A 15723-nucleotide genomic window follows, 5' to 3' on the forward strand; every position below is an offset into this window, starting at 1 on the left:
GTTCATCAGATGCCCTTCTTTGGACCACTGCAAATAGAGAAGACTTTACAAAAACGGTCATTTTAAAGGTGCTTGGGCTTGTCAGGCCATCACAATTTGGGCCAGTGTTCCATGTTCTTACTCTTACTCATTGTTCCCGCTTCCAACACATCAACTTCTAATGCCACCTTACTGCTTAATATATCCCACTCCTTGACAGGTGACACTGTATTGCTCTCCACTTCACCCGACAGTGGATTTAATTTTATGACTAAACAGGGTAGAAACAGAGGTTCTGTTTATTCCAAAGGTCCTACACTGGACTTAAACTCTGTTGCTATGTCATCCACACACCACTGCACTTCAGCTTTCTGTTGGTGTCAGGCAGATAGGACACCTTCTGCTATCGACTTACTTTCTGAGACGCTGTCCTGCACTACCTCAGTCAGCCAGTGTTTTTGTACAATTGAGACATATCTACAGTATACTGTACACTTAGCAAAGGTTGCTTGTTTAAAAAAAAAGTTGTATACAGTAAGTCTCCGGCTTAAGAAAGTTCAAGTTACAAATTTACGCAGATACAAACCAATTAAACAGAAAGAATCTGACTTAAGTAAGTTCGACAAAGTGCGTCTTATTCACTTGTGACTTACTAGATATTATTATCCTTTCCATTTGCTTCCATTTTTTTCCCTTGCTCTATTATGACCAGTTTTTATTATAGTGTGTCATCAATAAGGTGTTTAAGACAGGAGAACTACTGCTCACTGGATGTTTTTTCTTTATTGTCCCATTGACCTTTGTGGCCCTTGCTTGTGCAAAGAGAAAAAAAAAATCTTACATGTTGTCTTGGAAGTTTGGAGTGTCCAGCAGCTCAGTAAGTGTGTCTTTATCTCCTTTAAGAATCTGAAGAAAACATGAGAATTCATTATATCTTGGAGACATTTTGACTTAAAGAACTAATAATGCAAAAATGTTTCCCCTCACTTTCTTCTCAAATAGACGTCTGATGTACGGTTTAAAGTAGTGTTCTTTTATCCCTTTTGCCTCAACAACTAGACCATCATGGAGTTCACACAAATGCTCAAGCACACACCGAGCCTCGTCTGAGCTCCTGCAGTCTGTTGGTAAGCCTGAAAAGAACAGGTATGTGTTATTAGATATACATCAATGCAAAGGAATTAAACACAATGTTGTTGTCAACAAAAGCTTTATGTGATATACCAACAAAAAAGCCTCAAAAGAAACAACAGGCCAAAATTGTCTTCTTCCTTTAATTAATAATTTCATTTAGGAGCAATAACAATGAATGATCTGCCGCCCATTAAAGAGAGGCAGTACCGAGGGACAACAAAAAAAAAAAACAGAATCGGAGGAACGTAGTGAACGAGTGAGAATGTAGGGGGAATTTTTTATTTGATACGGTAGACAACTGGGAGCCAGTGGAGATCATACAAGATTGGGGTTATATGAGTATTCTAGCCGCAGAGTTTTGAATATATTGTAATCTGGAGATGGAGCTGGCAGGTAGACCTTTGCCCTTTGACAGGTAAAAGGGCATTACAGAAATCAATGCGTGATGAGACGAATGCATGGATGAAAGTTTCAGCATCTTGGGTACTGATGAAGGGACGCAGTTGGGCAATGCGGCGTAAATGAAAAAAATGCAGATTTAGTAACAGATTTAATGTGAGGCCGAAAGGAGAGTGTGGAGTCAAAGATTACTCCAAAATTTTTGACAGAAGTGGATGTTTTGATGTGAGCCAGCAATCTCACAGGTGAAACTGGTGGAAATGTTGCTGGTGAGTGCAGCTGTTCCAATGAAAATTATTTCAGTTTTACATTTACATTTAGGCATTTGGCAGACACTCTTATCCAGAGCGACTTACAAAAAGTGCTTTAATTAGTTTTGTCCATGTTAAGTTTCAGAAAGTTTGAGTTAAGCCATTCTCTGATGTCCTTCACGCAAGCAGATATTTTGTCAATTTGGGCAGACAAAGTAGGTGTACAGATAGAGTAAAGTTGAATGTCGTCGGCATAAAAGTGATAGTTAAGACCATGACATCGAAGGATCAGACCGAGTGGGATTATGTAAATTGTGAATAATAGTGGGCCAAGAACAGATCCCTGGGGAACACCTCGCTTCAGGGGGATGGTGGGCGATCAAAAATCCTTAACAGAAATATAAAATTGTCTATATAGGAGATAGGAAAAAAAACAAGAAAGAGCAGTACCAGAGATACCCAGACCAGAGAGAAATGCCATAATAGATTTAACAAGGCAACTGTGGCGGACGATAAACCATCAGAATCACATACAACACAAACGAACATCAACTCCTCACACTTTGTAAGCAGGCATCAAGCTCAGCACCACGGCCAGCAGCAAGGTATTTAAAAATGGGGCGGAGTACCTTAATCCTGCCCAACCGGCTTACTATTTTTATTCACTGTCCTGTTGTCAAAACTATAAAAGGAGGCCAGAAGGCCAGTCTGGTAAGTGTGCACCGGGGTAAGTCTCACTACAGCCCGGCTACCGCTTCCGTGACCTCGTCTGCCGCATCTGTCAGCCCAGGTCATCTGCACCGCTCTGACACCCGCTGCTGCAGACTCCAGAAAGACGACTACGCTTCACTCTCTCTTCATTCTTAAAGACCCCACACTTCCACACTCTACACCATAACCCACCTATAAAGCATGTTGTCTCTGTGAAACCTCATGGAGATTTTATACCATGTTGCCATTATAGCATCACATACTTGCTGCAGATTTGTTGACAGCACATCCATGATAAAAATTCCCCATTCCACCAAATCCCAACAATGCACTATTGGATTAAGTTCTGGTGAGTTTGGAGGCCATCACACTAATTGACATCACAAACTCATTGTTATCTTCAAGAAACATCAAGAAATATTTGTGCTATATTATGTTTTGTGACATGGCTTGTCGAACATGGTCAGCAGCAGTGCGCAGGTTCCCTGTGGCATTTTAAAAATGCTAAATTGGTATTAAGGGACCTAAAGTGTCTCAAGAAAACATCCTCACACCACTGCACCCCTATTTTACCACCGCCCGTCAAGCTGTTGATACAAGGCAGGACGGATCCACCCTTTCATGTAACAGGTATGCAAAACCCAACCAGCTGACGCCTCCAAGGTCGGCTGGAGTCATGTGGTTCAGAGGAAACACATCATAGTCTTCGGCCCTCCCGACTGAGTGGTAGTAGAAGCTTAATGTGGTATCCCCCTAGTGACTGGGAGGAATTGGACACGACTAAATTAGGGAGAAAATCAAGAAAAAAATCCCAGACATAAAAAGAACCAGCTGAATGTTGCAGCAGAAATTAACACTAATCAGAACAGACAACATTTTTTTTATAATCTATTGTCCAAGTTTAGTGAGCCTATGTAAACTGTAGCCTTATTTTTCTGTTCTTAGCTGACAATATTCTTCAGCATACATAAGTTGTAACAAGGTGTTATTTGAGTTATTATTCCATCAGCTCAAACCAGTCTGGCAATTCTCCCCTGACCAACAAAACATTGTATCCCAGAGAGCGGCTGCTCACTGGATATTTTCTGTTCTTCAGACTATTATCTGTAAACCCTAATGATGGTTGGGTGGATCAGAAATTTCAGGAATATTCTAAAAAGTCACCATTAAATCACCATTTTTCCTCATTCTGATGCTGGGTTTGAACTTCAGCAGATTGCCTTGTTCATGTCTATACGTCTAAATACATTGAGTTGCTGCAATTAGATGTTTGGTTTAAGACATAATTGAAAAGGTATATCTAATTACGCAGCCAGTGAGAATATAACAATAAGACTTGCTTTGACATTAAAAAATTAGGCCTTTCTGTGTGGCAATTTCAGGCACAAACAAAAAATCTTGAATGGTGCTCGATGCTAATAAATTATCTGGATGCAGTCCAGGAAAAGTATTATGCAATGATATCAGTGCTACAATTATTTTTATATAGAAATCCTATAATTTGCTTTTAATCACAAGAAGGATAAAATGTATTAATAATATTATAACTATGAATCTAATGCCTTGACTACAGCTCGTCCATCTAGTAACCCAGATTTGAATTAATGGAGTATAACTACGTATCCATGAAGATCACCTTTAAAATTTGGATTAATGAGGTCTTTCTTTTTGGCACAGAGTACAGCATTACAATAGACCAGGTCCAGACAGCACAAAAGGAGATGATACGAGTTGACCAGATCATCTCCAATCATACGGAAATTGCCTGTAGTAAGACAAAAAAAAAAACAATGGGTTAAACTATAGCAAAATACTAAACTTGTTTTTAATTATGTTTCTGATAATTCTAAAAAAGCATTTAAATTGAACTGTATTGAATAAACTTTATACAATTGTAATTACTATTTGAGCAGGGTGCAGACCATAAGATAGCTGTTATCTCTGTGATGACCTGTTACGATATGGCCACTTGTATACATGTGACCCTACATGTAGACACCTGATCATCACACCTATATGTAGGCCTTACGCAAATTGTTTCATAATGTCAGAAACACACAACTGAACAGGATGTCCCTGTATTGTGAGTGTTATAGTCAAGTGTCCACAAACATTTGCTCAAACAATGTATTACATGAAAATGCTAAAATCTAACACCTTTTGAATGCAATATTTGCAGAAAAACAAAGGTCTCAATGGTTTAAGACTGGCGTGTAACATAAATACACAAACACACACAAGTATGTAATGCAGAATACTGGGTTCATTCTATGATCACGGATAACAGAAAAACTGTCGACATTATAAAAAAAATTACTTTACTTTTAAAGGCATTTTGGTTCAAATTATAAGATACAAAATTCCCATCGTTCATACTTTTAACTGTATTTCACACGTCTGCCCTCTTATTTACTGTTAAAGAGGAGTTAGGTGCATCATCAACATGTTACCAGCTCAAAACACATACAATCCAGGGGAATGTTTTACGCTGTGTAACCACTTGAGGTTCAGCCTCTAAATTAAGAATTTTGGTGTATTTACAAATTGAAATACAAAATAATTTGCCTTAGGACATTTATTATTAGCAATTAAATGAAAAATGTTCTAGAGGTGCACATACACACATACGTACACACATACATACATGCCACACACCACTCCACAGCAATTTAAGCTAATGCTAACCTTTAGTGTACACAAAGAGGGTCCAACAGAACTTGAAAACATCACTGGTGTGGCAGACAATTTGCCTAAAAGAAAGGAAAAAAGTGGAAAAACATAAGGATTTTTTAAGTCATTCAAATTAAATACGAAAATAGTTCTAAACAAAAACAGAACACAAAATACAAACCGAAGTAATCATGTGATCGCGGAGTATGCCACGTATATATTTTGTATGTGTTTTATGTAGTTTTTTGTTTTCAGATTTAGTTTCCCAGAGGGTAAAACCACGTAAAACCTTAGGTGGCTCATTAGATCCTTTATAAAAAAGCTGTTTGTTCTGGAAAACTGGGTCGAGCATTAGTTAAGTCAAGTGGGCATTTATTTTGTTTTGTTTTGTAGTAGTTTGCATTTGTTGTGTAACGCCTGTTTTAAGTTGGCTCTAGTTTTGTTATGTTCGTTTTGCAGTTGATTTATGGAGCTGTTTTTATTAAAATAAATGTAATAGTTTGTCCAGAGGTTCTGTGTAAGTACTGTTCTGTGTGTTTCCAATTTCTGTGTGTCTCTCACACGTTACCTTATGTATGTTTAGTCACTTGTCCGTTTAGCCACTTGTTTGTGTAGCCACTTAAGTCTTTAGCCGCAAGTAGGTTTTATCCTCTGGTAGATTTAGCCGCTAGTAGGTTTAGCCGCTAGTAAGGATTAGTCATTAATTATGTTCACTGAGCACTGGAAATTAACCAGTGAGAAAGAATATTCACCTATGTTTCCTGCCTCTTGACTGCCGTGGAGGTTCGCCTTGATGATTCTGGAACATGTCCAGAAAAATAGGCTCGAATTTCCGAAAGATTACAGTCGACACTTCAAAATTCCTCTCGAGGCAGCCTATGCGATTTCGGAAATCCTGTGAGAGATTTGACATATCTACCCATTTCTTCATCTTGCTGAAGAACTGAATCAGGCTGTAAATGTAAAACAAGTGAGCACATATAAGCAATCACAAAGCAAATAATAAAGTCACATGATGACACTGCCTAACAACAAACATCTAGAAAACTACGAGACATTAAATTGCATAAAATAGCTACATCATAAATAGACATACAAGTTAATGTCTGTTGTGGCACGATTCTACAGTTTATCCTTAAAAATCAATAATGAAAGTATTGCTATAATTATGCGACTTGTACTCAAACCTGATCAGGCATTAAATGTATGAAATTATTATCTTTAATCGACTAGTGCCAATGATGATCTTTGAATAATAATATAAAACAAATGATCTATTTACCTAAGTTTGGAGGACCGCAATATCCTGGTGAGCGAGACACAATTGCCTTCCACCATGCCACTACCTATAGTGGGAGTCGAGGTTTTTCTACAAGCTGCATACAGAGAACAGGCCAACCAGTGCACCACCTCACCCTAAATGTGTAAAAAACAAAAACATCACTTTAGTAATTTTGGGACATGCTTTTTTGGTACACTATAAATAACCTATGTTTTTAAATCCCTTTTTTTTTTTTTGGTCAGACATTTGCCATTTCCCCAACAAGATGACCCCACTTACTGTACCATAGCTAGAAAACAGAAAGCCAGCCTAGTTGTGTGCAATGCGACAATTTTAGATTGTCAGTGGCTCCGTGTACTGCTATCACAGAAAGATCATGAGTATCATGAAACATTTTATCAGTTGCACTTAAACGCTGAGACATAACATTAACTCATTAAGTACTCCTTTGCACCAGCTGACAAGAACATAAACAAACCAATAACAGACAATATCAGTTAATTCCTCAGCTTATTCTACTTCTTGCTTTGGTAACAACAACCAAGGTGTTAGTGTCGAAAATATTTTGCATAACAAAAATGTGTTATGTGAGCATATGTAAGTAGGGTTGGGTGAAATGGCAAAAAAAGGAACATTTTCTTTTCCATATTAATCAATATCAATATTTAACGAGATATTTAATTTTATATTGCCGCAAGATAGCAAAGTAACCCGATAATGACTAAAGCCTAAAGAAATAGGATGAAATAGTTAAACTTTGAAATAACTTAACAATATGGAATATGCCTTAACAAATAAATACAATATATATTGCTTGTAACTTAATAAACCTAAAAGCTGTCCACAAATTTCTTTGTCATGGTAAAAAAAAAATCAGTAAAGTGTGTGGCATGTGAGAGAACCACTAAAACACATGGAACCCACTGCATTTCAAAACATGAATTGCACTGTACTAATTATCTTGCAGGAAAACTTATCGCGTTAAAAGCGGCTAGTAGTGTCACAAAAATATTGCTTTTGAATTGTGGTTCAACATAAGGATTTTAAAAAACCAACTGTCCAGGACAAAAAAAAATGGTACCCTTAACTTTATATTTTGTTGCACAACCTTTTACAAATCAAGATATTTTTGTAACTCTCAATGAGACTTCTGCTCGGGGTGACAGATATTTCGGCCCACTAATCGTGAGTAGCCTTTTGGCCCACCCTTCAAACCAGCTGTCCCAGGTTTAAAGGGTGCCTTCTTCAGTCTGCGTGTTTCAGCTCTCTCCACAGATGTTTAATAGGACTTAGATCAGTGCTCGCAGAAGGCCACTCCTTACCCTTGTTCTTAGCCATTCTTACTTAGGTGTTTTAGCTGTGTTTTTTAGGTTATTATCCTACTGGGCAGCACATTTCACTCAAGAATGCCTTGATAGACTTGAGATTTTTTTTGTACCCTGGCCAGGTTTAAAACAACCTGTGCCAGATGCGGCAAAGCAGCCTCAGAACATAACCGAGCCTCCTCTATGTTTCACAACAGGTACAGTGTTCTTTTCTCTGTATGCTTAATTTTTGAGTCTGTAAACATAGAGCTAGGGGTGTGACGAGACGCTTTTTCCACGAGATGAGACGAGACACGAGACTGACTTTACGAGAACGAGACGAGACTTTTAGACATTTTTAGACAAAAAATGCATGTCCATTTTGAAATCAACTTTATGAAACAAAACTTCTATTTTGATGAATGATATGCAGTAATAACATGTAAACACTGCAAAATATTTTGCCACAAACTGACAGGCAATTAATTGCACAATAAAATTTAATAGTATAAATAAAAAGAAATAATAAACAACACAAATATCCCTTTAGGTGCAATTAACTTGACTGTGTAAAGCTGCTTTGCGGCAATGAAAATTGCTAAAAGCGCTATACAAATAAAATTGAATTGAATTGAACCATAATTAGTGTAACTAACAAAGTAGTGCTATCTTAAAACTCAAAGTGCAAAACAATTTGCAAATAAAATTTCTTAAGCATGGAAAAAGAGCTAAGACCTAGGTAATGAGGTAAAGACCTATAAAAGGCATGATATGGTCATGTTCTTTTTTAAGAATAAGGAATGGTGTACTTTGGTTCCAATGTGTGGATGAGTCGCCAATCCCAGATTTTCCACCACAGAAAATGGTCTCATATCGGCTGCAATGAAAAAGCCGATGCCTCTTGTTATTGCCGTGGCTCTTGCATTGTATGGTGGAAGTTTAGTTGCAAAGGCATCGTTATGGTTGTTTGCCCTTTCATGCAAACTGAATTGCTTTCTGTTTTCTTCACAGGCGCAGCTTTTAGTAACAAGCTGTGGTTGTTTTCTAAATGTTTTTACATAGTGCTTGTGTTAGCAAAGGTGTACGGTATTAATTGTCTTTGTCTTGTCCGTCATTTTTTCACCATTTCTTCTTTCCACAAGGAATCCAAAATGTTGCGACACCAATGATTTAAATGTCGTAGGCGCATCTTCTATCCTTACTTCTCCCTCACACTCCATTATGCCAATAACGCAAAGGTATCGTCACTTTCTCGCAAGACCAGACGCATAGAGCTGATGCGACTTGCAAAAAAGTTCCAGTTTTGTCTCATCTGTCGAAATGGCATTCTCCCAGAAGCTTTGTGGCTTGTCAATGTGGATTTTGGAAAATTCCAGTGTCTTGTTTTTTTATGATTTGCTTTTAACCCTTTAAATAGGCAGACTGAATGATTACAAGTTTGAAGACACCTGTAGTGCTAATTACAGGACACCTTTTAGTCTAACACGTTCGTATGGGCAAATTATTTGCAATCTTTTCTAGTGGTACCATTATTATGCTAATTATTATTATATTTTTGTTCAAGCCATTTTTAATGCTTCAGTTGAACCACAATTCAAAAGCAATGTCCGAATTTAATCAGTAAATTGTCAGTGATTTCTTTTGTCAATTTCAGGTTAATTCAGCGACGAATGTGGGTTTTTCTTTCTTTAACGGAAGGGTACCAACAAACACCCATGCAGTGGGCGCAACAAATTAACCAGCGGGAGATCAACACTGTTGCCACTATATTGGCATTCATCCACAAAGGTGTGAATAATAGTCGTATGCACATAGCCACAGCTCCTTAATAATTAACAGGTATTGAAATTATATATAATAATACAATGTACATATACATATATATATACACACACATACATACACACATACATACATACATACATACACACACACACACACACACACACACACACACACACACACTACAATAATATCAAAGCATGTATTAACTGGTCACACAACCAGTTAATACATGGTTGCCTCCTTGTCTGCTTTGGATCGATTTAGTGTTTTGGTGAGACTTGGCATAATTTCTGTGTTCTCTCAAGCAGCTGTTTTTATTAATAACCTGTTGCTTTCTCCAAGTTTTCCTGGTTTCCTGACTTATTTGTTTTTGCCACAGATTTCATGCTCTTGCTTCAGTTGATGTTTAAATAAACATATGTCTGCACTTCTTTCCATGAAACTTTACACCAGCAATTTTTATTTATCAATTTAAATAACAGAAAATAAAACTCATGGACCTAAAAGAGTACATTTAGCAGAACTCGCCAAACAAATAAACAATATCCCAGAGCTAAAAGCACAACCATACAGTTAATATGTTGTGTTGAGTTTGCTGACTAAACTGTGAGTAAAAGTCACTTTCACACAGTAAATGCGCTATAAAGCCAACAAGCAGACACCCTGAATATGCTGCCTTTGCTCGTCTTTAATAATTAATACTAAACCTAACAATCTGATGTAATGATGTTTCAGAGTGTGAGTTTAAGAATCATGCTTTTATTCCAGACTCAGACCAGACATGACATGTAATACAACAGCGCTGATGTCTACTGTGACGCTTGACAATTGTGTCAAAAATACCATTGGTTTTAAAACAATATGAAACAATAACATCATTTACTTTCCCCATTATATGGATACTCATTTTTTCCTTTACTCAAAGGAAAAGGAGCCTCACTTTCTATAGAATTTTATTTTTGCTGGCTGTTACGTTTTTTTTTTATATATTTGCTTCTGTACGGTGAGCCGCAAACTGTTTTTAAATCTTGTGGCAGGTTGCACATATCATATGTTTAAAAATATTCTGTGATGGTGGATACTGAATGGGCTGCACTCAAGCTGCAAAAAGTTACAACTCCATTATGGAAAAGGAGAAACTACACTATTTAAAATTTTATTTCTACACACGGAAATGTGCATGAGAAGGTACAATGTTTCTTAATAAAAATTATTTATGCCTTTTATTTTTATGATATTTTCAGTTGAGTGACTTAAAAAAAAAAAGTAAAAACATTTATGCACACGTGTGTGGTTAAAGCTAGACTATATTTCACTTGTCTCAAAGCGCACCAACCTGAACCACCTGTACTGAACAGTACGGTATGAAATTATATACAGTTACACCTCTATTATTAATGATATTCATGTTTTATACCATATATTAACTTTATAAATTATGAAAAACAACTTAAATTCTGGATCGCTTACCATAATACAGTACTGAGTAATGCAATGCTGAAGTCGATAACTGCAAAGTTTTCTGTACCAATGTGAGCGCAACAATAACAGGTAAAAAAAAAAAAAAAAAAGAAAAAGGAGCATAAGAGTAATGTACAGTGTAAACTTTAAGTACTAAAAATTGAGGCTAAAGCAAGTGCTTTGTTTTTCACATGGCAAAACAAGCAAAAAGTTTTGTATATTATATATATTGTTTATATTTCTAAATATCTTTGAGAAACTGAACCGGTGTAAAACACAAACAATAATAATAACAATAACAGTAATAATAAAAGCTGTAATCAGTGTGTGTGTGTGTGTGTGTGTGTGGATGTGTCTACTGTAGTGCAGCACTGTGTTACTGACAAAAACTTTAACTTTAATGCGTTTTAAAGTAATATATATTTTCAACACAGTATTGGTTCTCTGTCCACTTCATACGGAATAATACCAGCATTACCCTGTAAAGTGAGAGAGAACCTCTACAGTACAGCGAGTATCCGGAATAAACACAGTCCGCTCGGTCACATTCCCTGCTGTTTTTCTCGCCGAAACGGTATAAACACTAACCACTATTGAACTATTCCAACTGACACCGTTGTATTTGAGTTAATTAACTGATAATAAACCAGTTATAGAGCGGACTTAGCTAACTATCTCAACCGTCTCACCTCTAAAGTATAGGTGTTCCATATAGAAGTAAAGTTTTGCATCGCCTCTTTCGCCGTCTCTTCATCCATATTTAATTCCAGACAAAGCGTTTCAAAGCTCCTCTCAATCGAACCGCCTTCATCTGATTTCCCAGAGTCGGAATCTGTCTCGTCCCCTCGCATTTTGAGGCTGTTTTTCTCCAAAAAAAAAAAAAAACTCCCTAAAAAAATGTTTACTCGCGAAAAACAAGAACACAGACCCGTCGTCCTCCGGTTGCTGTCGCTTACTTCCGGTGATTCCAAATGGCGCGAAAGCTGTTCGCTCCTAGCCAATAGAAACGCAGGATTTATGCTGCCTTCACGGAGCGCTGTAACTCGTAACTTGCGACTTCTTGTTATAGCGACGTTTCTCACCTCGTTGGACGAGTGAAGTTCTTTCCTCATCGACAGCGTGTTTTATTCCTACATAAAGACAACTGAAAAAAAAGCACAGTTGAAACTACATTTACACAGCCTGAATGCCGTCGAGCGTTCGCGGTCACGTGATCCAGAATCAAAACAGTCGCCATTTTGTATGGCAGTCATGCCTGGCACAAATAATAACACTGATACACGCACACTCGAGGTGATGCGAGGAAAGAACTTCTCTCCCTGGACTTCTCTCACACTGCCAGCACAATAACACCTGTAAACGACCTTGGGAAGCCACATGTGGACAGTGGAAAGCATTAGGCGATTCCCAACCATGCCCATACTGCCAGAATTAGATTAAGATAATCGAATTGGATATCAATTAGTCTTAATTGATAATTACAGATTGATAATTATCTTAATTGATAGTTATAGATTAGCAATTAATTTATATTTAAATACTTATTTATATATGTTATCCCTCCCCTGTGACATCCATGATGAGCTCAGAGCTCCTTGATCTTTTCCTTTTGGGGAACGTGCATGCTGCATTAAATGAGTGTTTCTTTTAGTTTGTATACGATACCTTATTAATGATTGTGTTATATCTTTAAGCCAATTAAGTTTAATAGCTGCATATATATATTTTTTTTGTTACAATAACAGTTAAAAAAACTTGTCAAGGCTACAAAAATAGAGAATGATTTGCGGCTGTGTTATCTGCTTTGTGTTTCCAGAAATTTCCCTACCATTTATTTGAGCTGTATAAAATCTGCTGATATTCAAGATTTTTTAACCCACTCTAAACACCTTTACAGTAGTGGCAGAAGCAAAATCATGGAGAGAAAGGGATGCAGTAATTGAAAAAAAAAAATTAACCCACATCAGTGGTGGACAGAAACAACATCTGGCCAGCTGATGCACTGATAGAGGAATAAAAGATCAACCAAAAATTCAACCACATGTACGAAAAAAAACCATATTTAAAATAAACAAAAGCCATATACCAGAATCACTACAAAGAGAGACAGTATAACAGATTGTATTTCATAAAATCTTTATCTAGATATGTTACAAAGTACAGTGAGTCAAAGTGAGTCATCTGTCCTCATCCTCCTGGACCTGTCAGCTGCATTTGACACGGTGAACCACAAGATTCTATTATCTATTCTTAGAAGCCTTGGAATTTGTGGAACAGCGTGACAATGGTTTGCTTCTTACCTAAAAGATAGGTCATATGAGGTAACATGGAAGGGATCTACATCTGCCCCACGTAGACTCTCTACTGGTGTCCCGCAGGGCTCAGTACTTGGTCCTCTTCTGTTCTCCCTCAATACCCGGTCTCTTGGTAAGGTCATATCATTGCATGGATTTTCATACCACTGTTATGCAGACGACACCCAACTCGTCGTCCCAACCCACTCTCGTTTCCTCCCTCTGACACTCAGGTTTCCACCCGGATCTCAGCATGTCTGGCAGACATCTCATTCTGGATGGCTGCTCATCAGCTGAAGCTCAATCTGAGTAAAACCGAACTGTTGTTTATCCCTTGTGACTCATCCCCAGGTCAAGACCTTGTGATATCCCTGGACAACAACCAAATCACTCCTTCAGCCACCGCCCGCAATCTTGGGGTAACCGTGGACAACCATTTGTCATTTTCGCCACACATCGCTAACCTTACTCGCTCTTGTCGATTTCTTCTTTACAATATCAGAAGAATTCGCCCCTTTTCTTTCTTCACAGGCTACTCAGGTGCTTGTTCAGTCCCTTGTTATTTCAAGACTGGACTACTGCAACTTACTCCTGGCAGGCCTGCCTCTGTCCACGATTCGTCCTCTGCACCTGATTCAGAATGCAGCAGCACGTCTTGTTTTTAACCTTCCCAAGTTCTCCCACACCACCCCACTCCTCCGCTCCCTGCACTGGCTTCCTGTAGCTGCCCGCATCAAATTCAAAACACTGATGCTTGCCTACAAAGCTAAAAATGGCCCAGCACCCACTCACCTCTCTGCGCTAATTACACCACGCACTGCACCACGTTCCCTCCGATCCTTCAGCACTGCTCGCCTAATCCCACCATCTCTCAGGGATCGAGGGCGGCATTCATCCAGGCTCTTTTCTGTTCTGGCACCTAGTTGGTGGAATGAACTTCCTCTAGATGTCCGTACATCAGAGACTTTGACCATCTTTAAACGACGACTCAAGATGCATCTGTTTCTCCAGAACTTGGACTATAAAAAAAACAAACAAAAAAAAACCACTCTTCCCAGTTGTGTTGGACTAATGGCACTTAGTTATTAACCTAGTTAACCCAGTGTAAGTATGTATCCAATGATGTTAACACTAAAGCACTTTTTGTAAGTCGCTCTGGATAAGAGCGTCTGCCAAATGCCTAAATGTAAATGTAAATGTCAAAGAACAAAGTAGAACAACAATTGACACAAAACAGGGACAAATAAATATGCACACCAACCCCCAATAATAATAATAATAATAATAATAATAATAATAATAATAATGAAGTTAATATAAAATCGGACTCATGCCAAGACATTTATTAAAAATGGTTTGTACAGTGGAATGTGCGCTTTCCCAAAAAGGCTAAATATCGTCACAGAGCCAAATGGAATAAAGAAATGTGTTTTTGTGACTGACATTTACAATTTAGTGCTCTTGACAAAATTGTCGTTTTACCCTGATTTTATTGATGACACCTTTTCTCTACGTCAACTGTTGTTGGTACCTTAACTTCAACTGAGAATGTCAAAGTGAGCCAACAGAGGGCCTCAGTGTATCATGCCAATCAAAGGTAAACCTTCAGCAAGTAGTTCACTCAAGTGGAAGCAAAGGAATTTAGATTCCTAAATGAAAATGGTAAAATGCTCAAATGAAAAACTGTACATAAGTAACTGTACATAAGCATTAGGAGCAAGATGTTTTTAAAATATTAAATGTCTAAAAGTACATTTGGTTTGGTATCTCTGGCTGCTATGTAAATGACACTATTAGATTTTTTTTTTTAGATTTTAGATTTAACTTTATTGTCATTACACATGTACAAGTACAAGGCAACACGATTTATTTGATGCACTTGAGCCCCACTGCGTATTCTGTCCCGATTGGATTCTAGTTAAAACACGTCCCTGGAGACTGGAGACTATAGGGTATCCCCTAAATAAATATTTAATGACTTAGCTATATCTCATAGACAATAATCTTTCTTTCTCAAGTCAAGTACAAACTGATGAGTTTCTAAGGAAAGCTGTTTTTGTTCGGCCATTTTTATTCCAATTTTTCTCCTTATAGTGAGCCAAATGTATTCATATTATTGTGTTACTAGACCAGAATTTTCCTTTAACACCTGGGACGGTGTGCCTAATCAATTTAAGACCATCCACACTTGCATTTCTGGAAAAAAAAAATCTTCAGTCTTCAGAAAGTCTTCAGTATAAAAAGTCTTCAGGGCTTTCTCTGTGCTCTTAAAGAATGTTGAGTTTCACCAGAATTCTCAGGTGGAATAAAGCAGTTAGTAGTGATTAATGAATGGATAATGACAAAAAGCATCAAAGACATTTTTTTAGTCCAAAAAGAAAAATAAAATATTTGCCTATTTTTTTTGCCTGTGCCTATTTTGCAAACTGTACACTCTACTCAGTGCTATTCAA

At 37.6% G+C, this 15723-nt stretch overlaps 1 protein-coding gene across 1 annotated transcript in view; it reads right to left on the minus strand.

Moving 5' to 3' along the window:
* Nucleotides 1-11932, minus strand: part of rbl1 (retinoblastoma-like 1 (p107)) — a 31586-nt gene extending 19654 nt beyond the window's left edge. The window contains exons 1-7 of the mRNA XM_053498101.1: nt 11666-11932; nt 6427-6560; nt 5897-6097; nt 5160-5224; nt 4111-4239; nt 967-1112; nt 821-885 (exon numbers count right to left, since the gene is read on the minus strand). Of these exons, the coding sequence (XP_053354076.1) occupies nt 821-885; nt 967-1112; nt 4111-4239; nt 5160-5224; nt 5897-6097; nt 6427-6560; nt 11666-11827 (902 nt within the window). The 5' untranslated portion in view covers nt 11828-11932. The remainder of the gene's footprint in view (nt 1-820; nt 886-966; nt 1113-4110; nt 4240-5159; nt 5225-5896; nt 6098-6426; nt 6561-11665) is intronic.
* Nucleotides 11933-15723: the final 3791 nt, after the last annotated feature.

This window comes from Clarias gariepinus, chromosome 6, assembly GCF_024256425.1.
Source record: "Clarias gariepinus isolate MV-2021 ecotype Netherlands chromosome 6, CGAR_prim_01v2, whole genome shotgun sequence".
NCBI classification, from domain to species: domain Eukaryota; kingdom Metazoa; phylum Chordata; class Actinopteri; order Siluriformes; family Clariidae; genus Clarias; species Clarias gariepinus.